Source organism: Dasypus novemcinctus, chromosome 9 (assembly GCF_030445035.2).
Source record: "Dasypus novemcinctus isolate mDasNov1 chromosome 9, mDasNov1.1.hap2, whole genome shotgun sequence".
In the NCBI taxonomy this organism is placed as follows: domain Eukaryota; kingdom Metazoa; phylum Chordata; class Mammalia; order Cingulata; family Dasypodidae; genus Dasypus; species Dasypus novemcinctus.
In genome coordinates, this window is record NC_080681.1 from 108,430,315 (window position 1) to 108,443,561 (window position 13,247).

Sequence of the window (13,247 nt, forward strand, 5' to 3'; positions counted from 1 at the left end):
ACCAAACCATTAACCAGGGTATGCCAACTGTTTCTACTAAATGGAGGTTTGAAATGACAAAAGTACAATGACAGGAAACAAACTCGTGAATGATTTAAAGGGTGAAGACCTAATGCTGAGACTTCTTACCAAATTAGGCCTAAGTAGGGGACAATCAATCAAAACACAAACACACATGGAGAAAGGAAGAATGATTCTGGGGCCACTAACATGACTAAGTCCACTTTAACATCACAACCTGCTGCTGGGACTGCCATAAGCTTCATGGTCATGCAGTTCTCCAACAACTATTGCAAAGGACACTCAAGTCCCTGCTTCAGTCTCTACCCCTCACCCAAAGTCCAGTCTCTCACCTCGATCTTGGGCAATGCTTGACTGGTTCATGGAAGGATGCATGATGCTGTCCGACTGACCACTGGGTGGTCGAGGTGGCATCTGGTTGCCTACTCCAGACAGAGAAAAAAGTAAGCCAAGCATGGCTAAAACTGGAAATTCTAGCTGGGAGGTTAATTCAGAGCTGGAAATGGCTCATGAGGAGGCCAAGTAGCTCCCAGTATCATATATAGAGAAGTCCAGCGAAGGGGTGCCTATCTCCCTTTTCCTGGTGCTAAGGGGAGCTATGTAGACATGAACTAGAGATGCTCTCTCTGTCAGTGGAAGCCTGGAATTCCCCGGTATCCTTGGGGCTAGTCCCTTTACCTGGCACTGCAGCAGGTGAAAGTGGTCCTGAGCGAGACTGAGCAACACTGGCGGGAGAGCCAACAGGGGACGGAGAAGGGCCTCGGATGCCAGGCAGGTGAGGAGAGGTATGAGGAGAGAAAGGAGACTGAGCTGGATTACTCTGCTCTCCTTGGCTGCTGGAAATCCCTGATGTGCTCACTCCAGGGCTCAGAGCTCCTTCTGTCCCCATGGGGAGATCATCTATTGAACCAGACAGATCCTGAAACATACATACAAGGACCTGGATTAGCAATATTAGGCAGAAAGACCCTTCTTTTCAACAGCCCTACTACATGCTTAGCATGTACAACTAAGAGCAAACACGCCGGACACATTATTTAGTCACAATACTATAGTTCACAGACAGCAACTTTCTATAAAGGTCTAGGTAAATTTTTTGGACTTTGAAGGCCATATGGCTCTGTTACAACTATTCTGCTGTTGCAGCACAAAAGCAGTCACAGATGATACGTATACAAACAGGTGTGGCTGTATCAGTAAAACTTCATAAAAACAGGTAGCTGGTCCATAAGCTGTCCTCTCAGAAGTAGAACTGGTACTTTCATTTTTTCCCCCCTACACCTAACTTCTACAGTTGTAACAGAGCTGCTCTTTCAGCAAAACTTTAGTTCTTTTCCAACAGAAACCTCTTTAAAACACTGCCAGGATGATATCAGGAGTTACAAGACAATGTTAACAAGTTTGGGCAATGTTTACAAATTCCCTCTCCTCAAGATTATTATAATCTCCAGATCCCAAGGACTTGGTCACTTCAAGTCACCATGGTTGGCAACACAAGGGGTAGGAGGTTAAAAAAGAAAAAAAAAAAAAAGGATATTGTGTGTGGGAAAGACAATTCCTAAATGCAAGAAGGTCTGGGACTATATTCTTAACACCCAGCCCACAACAGGGATGAAGAGTTAGCCAACTGAACAAACCCAGTTTTTCCTTTGGCTTTAAATTTTTTCAATGAGAACCTGGTATTTATTTGGAAGCTTTGTTTGCCTTCAATTCTTCAGTTACGATTTCATTCTTTGTGAGTAAACTCCAAAATCAGCTATCAGGAGGTCACTGTGAAAAGCATTTGCCCTGGGAAATGCTCCCCACCCCCATGTTCATTCTCTAGCAATACCACTGGCACAACATCACATTCATATTGGGAAACTGTACCCTGAAGAAAGGATGAGCGCTCAGGTCTGGGAAAACCCTGATACTTAAATGGTTAAGAAAAATTTCATTTCTCTCATTTGAAGGAGGAGGAAATCCAAGCTGGTCTGATTTGACTTAGAATCTAGTCCTATTCCCACAAACAAGTTTACCTTGGAAAGATCAGTTCACGGTGACTCTGAGGAGACTGATAAATAACACTGGAGGTCATAGGCCATCTCTTAGGCTCCTCCCCAAGGGCCCAGGCTGGTTGGACCTTCCTCAAACCACCTGGCTACTCTGCTAGGTGGAGCATTTCTTCTGAGTTCTATGGGAACAAAGTTTGCTCAGAAGGCAAGGCAGGTAGGTAAGTATGCGTCTCTGTCTGCATCTAGTTCTCAGTGTTAGTCGAGAAATCAGAAAATGTGGACTTTCCTGTTGATAAGCAGACCTGGCACACCATAACATGCTTTAAAAATACAATGAGAATTAGTCCTAAGATAGAAGGAAACTCAAGAGACCCATATCCAAGTAACATCAAAGGACCTCTTCTGTCACAAAGGAATAAAGTACCTGGAGCTATAAAAAGCCCTCAGTTCATCCCACGAAGCAAGGGATTCCACCCTTGTGTTGACAATGTTGGCCACTAAGCCAAGGAGAACAAACTCAAAGAAGCAGCAAGATAACATGAGGAGCCCACTGTATAGGCCAAAAGAGGCCTCAAAAGCCACCTTCTAAGCCCTAGAATCTGAAACAGAAACCAGAGCCCAGTGCTCAGTTTTAGAGACCAGTAGGTTCTCTCATGCATTCCTTCCTATAACAAGCTGCCAGCTTCTGGTAATAAAAGCTACATGCTTGCAGGAAAAAGAAATTGGTATATTTTGGACTAGAATAGGAATCAAAGAACCATAAGATAATAATCTGTTTTAATAGCTGTGAAAAACTTTTACTTTGCATTTTTACCTTTAATCACACAAGTGTAACATTAACATTCTCATGGTAAAAGCACTTTCAGGTAATATAAGTAAGTCAAAGTCCTCCTTTGGCACTCTTTCTGCTGCCCTCAGTAGAGGAACCCCTGTTCAATTTGGTGTACATCGCTGAAGGCCTACTGAGGAATTGAGAAGAGGGGAAAAAACACCACCACAACCGACAGTGTTAGCCCAGGAACTGAGAATGTTTCTTTAGTCACACTTCTATTTAAAATACCAGATTCACCCTATATCCACAAGGTGAAGGTCCCTAACTCAACTAAAGGATCCCAGGAACCTAAAAACAAAACAAAACAAAATCAAACCAAAGAACAACAACAAAAACACTGCAGCCTCAGGGCTAGGCTCTCCAGACCCTGGCGGTATCTGTGGCTAGCAAAGTGGTCAGCAAAGTGGTGTCTTTCTTCACAAAGGCACTGTTTTGGTAAAGTGCCCTGAGCTTCTTGGAGAAAAAGTGCTAAATTAACCATTGTCAATAGCAGCCCACATGGTCTGAGGTGCCTGCTCACAGAAGAATGCTGGGGAAAGAAGCATCACTAATCTTCTCATTTCTCTGATTTGGCTGGTTTGAGGCCAGTCTCTCAAACTGTCACTTCATCAAATGACAACTGGTTTGTTGGGGTAGTTGGTTTTAAAAAAAAATTAAGAACCAGAATGTAAGCATAGGAAGATATTACTATTAACAGTAGCTGCCTCTGAGCAACTACTTTGTGCAAAGCACTGTACAGAGTTATTTAATTTTCTACAATTCTTGGAGGTAGGTACTACTATTACTACCTTTTTTAAAAAAAAAATATTTATTTATTTATTTACCGCCCGCCCCAGTTGTCTGCTCTCTGTGTCCATTCGCTGTGTTCTTCTGTGACCGCTTCTATCCTTATCAGCAGCACCAGGAATCTGTGTTTCTTTCTGTTGCGTCATCTTGTCGTGTCAGCTCTCCGTGTGTGCGGCGCCATTCTTGGGCAGTTTGCACTTTCTTTCACGCTGGGCAGCCCTCCTTATGGGGCGCACTCCTTGCACATGGGGCTCCTCTACGCGGGGAACACCCCTGCGTGGCACAGCACTCCTTGTGCATCAGCAGTGCGCATGGGCCAGCTCCACATGGGTCAAGGAGGCCTGGGGTTTGAACTGCAGACCTCAAATGTGGTAGACGGATGCCCTATCCATTGGGCCAAGTTCGCTTCCCTATTACTACCATTTTTAAGATGAGGAAGCTGATACTCAGAGAGACTGAATTACATACCAAAGTCACTCCAACAAGTGGCAGAAACTAGATTTGAACCCACATCTGCTAGACCCCAAAGCCTATCTCTCCATTATGCTGCATTACTGTTTGAACTGAGGAAAAAGCACCACACCTTTGAGTGAGGAACCAAGGCCCAGCTGGGAACAAGCTGAGCTTCAGTTTTCTCACTTACACAATGAGAATATTGGACAACTCTGAGTTTGTGATGCCCCTTGGGGACATGCATCAAACCCTACTTGCTCAGAATAGTCAGGGCCAAATGACCAGCAGCAATACCCTAGAATGAGAGATACAATATACAAGCAGTATAGAATGTAAGACATATCCATCAATCCCAATGGTTAATCACAGTAAATGCTTTTATTGGAGGATAGGAGGGAGTGGTAAGGGTAGAAATCTCTAAAAATTATGAAAATTACTGGGGCACAAGAAGCTAACCAACAGCTCAGCCCAAGCTCCATGAATAGATACTGCTCTGAACTTCACGTCCTTTTACTGTACAGGACACACCTCTGCTTCTACTCTACAAAAAGCCAGTTTTTCAAGTCTTTTGTTCCACAAAATGCCCATGTCTGATTGTTGAGTCAGACCTCAATGTGCCTAACAAGTTCAGTTTTCTGCAATACATTTATCACAAAGAAAAAGTTTGATCAATTAAAGCCTCTATTTTCCCTAGTAGGGAGTGTGTTTGGCATTTCAGGACTCTCAGGTTCTCAGCTGTCCCAAAAGGGCCCACCTAACAGGTATTTTCTGGAAGGACTGCTGAAAGAATTGTAGTAATGCCCCTTAAGTGAAAAGATCTCTTTTCCCAGTTTGCTCTCCTCTAGGCATAATCTTGCTGAGAGACAGGAGGTGAGGATCAGCCTACTCAGTGCCCTGCCAGTTCCAAGGAAGCAGCAGGGCCAGGGAGAATTTCCTCACGTGTTTCCAACGTGTTTCATGCATTTTATTGCTCATCTACCATGCAGATCAAAAGCACTGGAGCAGGTCCAACTATTTCACACAGAATCTCACACTCCAGGCTGGCTACGGCCCCGAAAGTCTTCATTTCTTCACTTGAAATACTGCCCAATGTTATTTTGGGATGTGACCTGATAGAGGAAGCCCACAGGGACTCTGTGAGGATAACCATTCCAGCTGTGATTGGTTGCCCAGCCCCAGTGAATGCCAGCATGAGTTTGTCAGGCTCTGCTGACAAATGGGACTCAGCAGCTAACACCTTCTCTTCACACCACAACAAAACCATGCCTGAAATCACACAGACCATACCTCAAAGGGGGGAGGGTGGGATGTTGCTGGTGCTCTCACAGGAAGGGCTGCAAGTTCTAACATGAATTGGCTGCCTGATGGTATACATTTTCAAAAAGGAAGATACCAGATCAGGGTAGAGGGAGCTTCAAATGATCTCCTGACAGAGTCTTGAGAAGATGACATCAGTTCATTTTGCGGAGCAGATTAAATAACATCAACTGGCAAGTCTAAACTGACTCCCAGCAATTGCTCAGATGCAGGGTTTTCTCATAATTTTGGTGGAATCCTGGAGGAATGGAGCTTTCATTAACCCCCAGAAGGGTTTCAGTTATTGAGTGCTTTGCTGAGTTTTGCTGGTTAGTGACAGGGAAACCACCCACCAAGACAGGCAGTTAAATCTGACACATATGCTTGCACTAAGATTTTTTCTTTTGGAACCTCACAACTCAGCCACACCCACCTTAAATGATAATCCCTGTATAAAGAAAGTCCAAATGCATAGCCTGAAGTGACCAGCTATACTAGCAATCTGCCAGGTCTCCCCAACCCCCCGCACCAGCCTAGTCTAACAGGTTCAGAACTATGGCAGAAAACTGCCTGTGTTGGAGAATGGGAGAAAATCCTGGAGAACACAGTAGAGTTGGGAAACGTAACCCTTAAAGAAGACAGAAGGTAAGAAAGGAGGTAACAACTGTGTACAAACTTCAAGGAAGAAGGACTAAGACAAATTACCTAGGAACTACTTAAGGCACATAGGATGTTTGGGGGAGACCTGGCTTTTCGTAAAGCTTTCCTTAAGCAACATATTTATCTGGGGGGAGGGGAAGTGGGGGGGGTGGGGAAAAGGCTACCTGACCTGTAGTGAACACTTCTTTAAAAAGTTCTCTATCTCTTCAGCCTTTGCTAAAACAGAAGGAAGGGTGATCTGACCCACCTCAGACTGGTAGGGACTTCTGAGTCAAAGAACTGTTTGTTGTACTCTTGTTCCAAGGAGTGGTCTCAGTCCAAAGGATTAATTTATCTATGTCCAGAGAGCAGGCTAGCTGATGTTGGCTGGAATGCCGAAAATGAGTCAACATACAGAATAGGCTATCTCTTATCCTCTTATTCCTGGTGGTACCTCCAGGTCAGAGGCCAAGCAGGTGGAAAAGGGAAACAAAGGACACAGAGGCTAGCACTATCTTTTTGGTTCAGGACCAAGTGCCTTCTTCTCCCTGAACTGCTGCTGGGAAGAGCAAAAACTCAGAGATCTCTATTTCCAACCCCTCCTCTCCTCCCAAGTTTCCAAAAAACTTGGTTTGTATCCTAGAAACCACTACATAGGACCAGACCCCCACCCCCACCCCAAACTCCCTCTTCTTTTTTTTCTACAATAGGCTATTGTTCTGGGGATAATAGATCATTCTTCCTGGTACCTTCTGGCTGCCTGATAGGGAATACACAGGAAAGAAGGGTTAGGCTCTTCTTGTCTCCAGAATGCTTTTCTTAATTTCTTTTTTAAATTCTTTTACTGTGGTAACATATATACAACATAAAATTTCCCATTTGAACCACTTTCAAATAACCAGAATGCTTTTCTGGGGCTTACCTCCAAAATCCCCATACATGTCAGTATCTACAAAGCAAGCTATATGAGACAAAATCTGAACACTGGAAGGATGCTGGAAAGAACAAGAAGGAATAAAGCAAGTCCCTTCATATTTCCCTCTTGAAGGAAAGCAGAATTGGTAAGAATATGTGACTTCCATGTGCTTAACCTAACCTAAGTGCTTGGCCCACATTTCACTGAAATTTCACAATATTCTGATACAGCTATCACCCCCATTTTAACAAAAAATAAGCAGGCTCACTAGTTAAATGACTTGTCCAATGACAGTTATTCAAAGGACAGAAGAACTGGAGTTCAAATCCTTATTATTCTGATTCCAAGAGCCTGTATTTTCACAAGGTGAAAGTTTGCCATTATCAGAGGCTGGGCTCCATGCTCCAATTGAATGGCAAGGCAATGCACAGAAGCATCTATGGATGATTAGCTACATGACTCCAGACCTTACTAGGCCTCAGCATCTATATAAAGGAAAGACTAAAACTATTTAATCTGACTCTGGAGGTCTGTGATGCTATGTGTTCCCCTCTTTCCTAGCCACTCTCTTACATCTTTCACGGTTTACTTCAAATCAGCCCTTTTCCTATAATCCTCTTAACTGAACCTAACCTAACCTAAACCGTAAAGTAGATGTAAGTTAAACCTACTTTTACCTAGAGGCACAGTGCTTTTCCTTACCCCTGGGTTCTTAGAAGGGCATTTTATGTACTGGGGAGAGGGACTTACAATTTAGAGAATCGAGCAGGAAGTTAAGTTCCAAGAAGGTAGGTGCCTGAACTCTGCTGGTCATTCAAATTGCAGAAAGAAAAATCAAAACATCCCTGGCCTCTAGGTGGCCTCATCTCAGGTGATTTCAAACCTTCAACATCTTCCTCCTCACTCAGCCCTGCTACCACCCTTCTAAACTGCAGGACAACTGGGTCTTGTTTAGGGGCCCCATACCCAAATTACAAGATGGGAAGGCTCTTTTCTGTAGGCAGAAGCCAAAAAAGCTTCAATGCCCTGCCTACAGATGTGCTCCAACAATGGGACAGCAGTGCTCTTGTTTAACATCAGGCTGGTCGTCGGCCAATTTCCCAGCCACCCAAGAGCAGAACTGAGGGAAGACCAATTGCTTGAAGACACACTATAGGTATAGCAACCATCAACAAGATTATCATTATTAAGCCTTGGGAACCTCAAAGAAGAGAACAGCTTTGTGGGGGCAGTAGAGGATCAGAAGTTTCCACAGTCATAACAAAAGATCAATTGGTCACTCTGCTAAACCATCTTCTTAAAGCTGAGGCCACAGGACAACCTCCCTAGCCTCTTGCCATCACCCCACAGGCAGGGCCCAGGGTCCCTCTGAGACAGGGTCCCTGTAAGCCCTGGGTTGTAGAACCCAAGGACAGAACTGATATTGTGCTACATCTGTCCTTCTCTCTCACTTGCCTTTGGGACCAGAATAGGACCAGGCTGTATTTTCCTAAATTCTTAGTAATCAGATGAATGCCAAGCACACAAAGACAAGATACATGTTGCTCAATGAATAGCCTGCTAAAAATGATCTTTTTTTCAGGAGGTACAGGACCTTGTACATGGGAAGGAAACAGGCACTCAACCACTGAGCCACATCTACTCCCCAAAAGCATCTTCTTTACAATCAATCTCTTATTAGTCCTCTCTCTTTCCTTTGATCTTCATACTCCCTACCCGCCCCCCCCCCCCCACCCTCCTGATCTCAGGTATCTGAGCTCTAGACCTGCACCCTGAGGGAGGAACTGGGTGATGATGTTACTCAGTTTTAGACTGGCTCTCCTGTCTAAAACTGAAAAGTGCAACCTCCAAATGGGCCTTGGCCACTTGAGTAAGAGCTGCTGCTAGAACTGCAGTCCAGGGAAGAAGGCTATCTGGAGGTGGGGCTCTGTCTCACTGGAGATTTCAATCTAATTGCAAAAAAATACAAAAACCTGCTATTCTAATCCATCTCAGCAAAATCTCCTGAGGTACCTCTGCCCCTCTGGGTGGAGGCTGAGACTGTTGCTGAGGGGGGATGAGGGAAAGAAGAAAGACTGCTGGGCTGGCTGTGTTCCTGCAGTGGGAGCCCCTGCAAACAGCCAGCTCGGCCACTGCAGCAACCATTGATTTTCCAGGGGTCGATATTCTGCTCCCACAGATCTGCTCCACTGGAGGTTTAATCACATCGAATGCTTCTGCTCAACATCTCATCTCCCCTATGCTCCTCCTCCCCAAACCAATAAAACAAACACCAAACACAATGAAAACTGGCAATGGCTATGTGAGATGATGCTCCCCACAGCTGGTCCCCACCCCCAGAGAAATTTTAGGAATAAGCTTATAGGGAGTAAGCACCAGCTTGAAGGGAGAGGGAGCCAAAACTACAAGGGGCAATCCATGAGAAGCCACGGGGACAGAACCACAGGCCCAAGAGAACCTTTTAATCCATTGCCCAACACTCTCTGTACACATCCTGGACAAGTTTACATAGAAATCCAGGTTCCCAACTTCAAAAAAACTAAGACGATCCTGGAACTCCCAAAGGATACTAATTGGTTGAAATACTACTCTCCAGTTTGTCACAGTCCTCACCAGGACCGTATAATACCATGTTATCTGCCTGATCAGCCCCAATGGATAATCTGAAAGAATTGTAGCAATACAAAAGCAATGCAAAAGGCTTCTCACTTAGGCCAGAGAAGAATGTCTCACCCAGTCAGAAATCACCTGCTGACCAGAAACATTCAATTTTTTGAGGGGTACTAGCTAACAGACTCAAATCTGGAGGGAAAACAAAACAACAAAACAAAACAAAAAATGAAACTGGGTCAGAGCTGGACCTCAATTAGAGCGGCCAAGAACTGCATACTTGGGAATGGGGCTGTTCTAAGCCCAGTGGGAAACAAGAACACTGTAAAGCTAGAGAAGACAAAGATGTTAGGAGTTCCCTACTTTTTTCAAAGTCAAGCCCTCTCTGTTGGGAAGGCCAACCATATAGTGCTCGATCATCAGCTGCAGTCCTAGAACTTGAGCAAAGAGGACAGGAAAGGGAAGAGGAAGGGAAAGAAACAGAAAAGCAAGCAGTGTTCCAAGTATGAGAAATACAAGAGGAGGAGGGCGAGAGGATTGCCTTAGGCGCTCACATCATTCGGCTTTCCCCTCTATAGCAAGCCTGGTTGCCCTTCAGAATTAAAGCAACGAGAAAACAACCAAGAATATAATGTTCACAATCAAAGAAATCAATGTTGGCACTCTGTTAAACATAGTTTAGACCAAGGTCTAGGACCTCCTAATATGACAGCTGAAGCCCTAAATTATTTTTGCTAGCAGTCTTCTCTACCATGGTCCACTAGTCTAGATAAAATCCAAAAAGACTAGGGGTGAGGGTGGGGAGAAGAGAACAAACAGATTCTACCTGGGGAACAAGTAGAATCTTAAACTAGAGAAGATAGCCACAGACCCCAAAGCTCTTAAAATTAATAGAACAAACTCTGAATACAAGGAAAGCCACAGGTAAGTTCTGGAAGTAGAAGATAAGGGGTGTGGGAGGGAAGACAACACAAATATCCTAGATAGTAATTCTTCTGAACATTGATACCTTTTATTTGAAACCTGGTTTCTTTCCTACTTTCCCAAAATGTCAGGAAATTACCTTTACCCAATCTCAGTAAATAATATTCAGGAGAGGCCAGTTTTCCCTCCCACATCAAAGCTGACCTTAAGGGGCAGGTTTGCTGACTCTCAGATCAAACCCTCAACCTGTGGTTCCCACCTTCAACATGATAGGGCTTCTTGGTTTCCTTGGGAAAAGTCAAATGGGAGGGAAGCTAGCAACTCACAGGTGAGCTTTGCAGCACCTCATTGCAATCAGATTAGGTCACAATGCCAGCCAATTCTATATGATATAAGGCAGGGAAGATAGATTTGATTCAGGCTGTGGAAGTAGGGTGGAGCAAGAAATCTAGCACTGGTCCCCAAAAGGACAGCACTAGAACACATACCAATTTCATCATAGCTTTCAGGTAGAATACTAAATACCTTGGAAACAGGAAAAAAAAAACACAACAAGAGAGCTAATTCTACACTTGATTTATCAAGTACGTTAACACAGTTCCACACCTAGAGGTCCTCCCCTCTGGGACAAATCTGAAGGAATAGATTATCACCTTGGCTTGGTGGGGAGCGGGGGGGGGGGGGGGGTCCTACTGGTTATTGCAAGGGGTATCATTTCTAGTGGATTTGGCTTATTTCTTGTTCAAAAGGCCCAATTCCCCACAGTGACAAACAGTTCAGCACCAAACATCTGTGGTCCGGCTTTCTGAATTTTGTTGGTCTTTTTACAGAAGAATAATAGCAGAAGCCGGGCATGTATTAACTAAGGTAATATCCTAGTCAGCTCTGCAGAAGGTTATGAAAGCACCAACAGGAGAGAAAAGAAAAGGAGGGGTAGAGGGAAGCCATCATCACCAAGGCAACTGAGTTCAAGAATTTCAGGAAGTTCTAGATTCTTGAAGTTTCTCCCAGAGTAAATGCCTTCTAACATCCTCCTGGGGAGTAGACCTAAACTCAGAAGCCACAGTATCACTATCTCAACCCTACATCCCTCCATACCTCCTCTTCCCTTCCTCCAAAGAGAAGAAAATACAGAAGGCAAAATTGCTGTTTTCTGACTATGACATTCTTCCTTCTCTTAAAGGATCTTTTTGATGAAGCAGGGGTTGGTTGCAACAGTAAAGGCATTGGACTAGAACTCAGAGAACCCAAAGTTCTCATTTATTGAAAGACCTTGAGTAAGTCTCTTATACTTTCTGGGCCCTGGATTGTCATTTGTAAAGTTGGGAGGGGGAGAGAGACAGGGAATAATGACTTAAGAGCTAGTGTGGGGAAAACGGACTTTGGCCCGGTGGTTAGGGCGTCCGTCTACCATATGGGAGGTCCGCGGTTCAAACCCCGGGCCTCCTTGACCCGTGTGGAGCTGGCCATGCGCAGTGCTGATGCGCGCAAGGAGTGCCGTGCCACACAGGGGTGTCCCCCGCGTGGGGGAGCCCCACGCGCAAGGAGTGCACCCGTGAGGAAAGCCGCCCAGCGTGAAAAGAAAGTGCAGCCTGCCCAGGAATGGCGCCGCCCACACTTCCCGAGCCGCTGACGACAACAGGAGCGGACAAAGAAACAAGACGCAGCAAATAGATACCAAGAACAGACAACCAGGGGAGGGGGGGAAATTAAATAAATAAATAAATCTTAAAAAAAAAAAAAAAAAAAAAAAGAGCTAGTGTGGTGAATATTCTATGGACTGGCTCATCTTTTCTCCATTCTGCCCTTTTATAAATTGGAGATGTTAGAAAGCTACAACTACATTTCCCAGAATCCCTTGCAGATGGATCTGGATAAAATTTGGTTCTCCTAAACTAGAAGCAGACTTGAGATTAGATCAAATTATGGCAGAGACGGCATTTCTGTTTCCCTCAGTTGTTTCTGCAGGAGCATTTTGTTTCCATTCAGTGATGGCAACAGCTGCTGCTTTTTTTTTTTAAGATTTATTTATTTATTTATTTCTCTCCCCTTCCCCCCACCCAGTTGTCTGTTCTCTGTGTCTATTTGCTGCGTTGTCTTCTTTGCCCACTTCTGTTGTTGTCAGCGGCACGGGAATCTGTGTTTCTTTTTGTTGTGTTATCATTGTTGTGTCAGCTCTCCATGTGTGCGGCACCATTCCTGGGCAGGCTGCACTTTCTTTCGCACTGCGCAGCTCTCCTTACGGGCCGCACTCCTTGCACGTGGGGCTCCCCTGCGTGGGGGACATCCCTGCATGGCAGGGCACTCCTTGCGTGCATCAGCACTACGCATGGGCCAGCTCCACAAGGGTCAAGGAGGCCCGGGGTTTGAACCGCAGACCTCCCAAGTGGTAGACGGACACCCTAACCACTGGGCCAAGTCCGCTGCCAGCTGCTGCTTCTTGATTATCCAACCTACTGATCCCTGAACCTCAGATTTAGGGGTATAATGTAAGAACAATCAATCAGATAGTGACTCAGAGATAAGAGTTCCTTTGGTGGGTCAAATCTAGTACAGTACTATTCTGGGTCCATTCCGGGAGGCCCAGCCTAGAGCCTAAGCACTTCAACAATTTTGTTAGCACAAATTCTCTGTATTAGGGGAGTGGATTTAGCTCAAGTGGTTGAGCGCCTGCCTATGTATGAGAAAGTCCCAGGTTCCATCCCTGGTACTTCCTAAAAAAACAAAAATGAAACAGAACAAATGAAAAAACAAAACAAACAAAAAAAACCAACTC

At 44.8% G+C, this 13,247-nt stretch overlaps 1 protein-coding gene across 5 annotated transcripts in view; it reads right to left on the minus strand.

Moving 5' to 3' along the window:
• Positions 1–13,247, minus strand: part of ARID1A (AT-rich interaction domain 1A) — a 72,509-nt gene that overhangs the window by 15,918 nt on the left and 43,344 nt on the right. For all 5 annotated transcript variants that reach the window (XM_071217626.1, XM_071217625.1, XM_058304054.2 and 2 more), the window contains exons 5-6: positions 700–940; positions 354–443 (exon numbers count right to left, since the gene is read on the minus strand). In XM_071217626.1, coding sequence (XP_071073727.1) covers positions 354–443; positions 700–940 — 331 coding nt within the window. The remainder of the gene's footprint in view (positions 1–353; positions 444–699; positions 941–13,247) is intronic.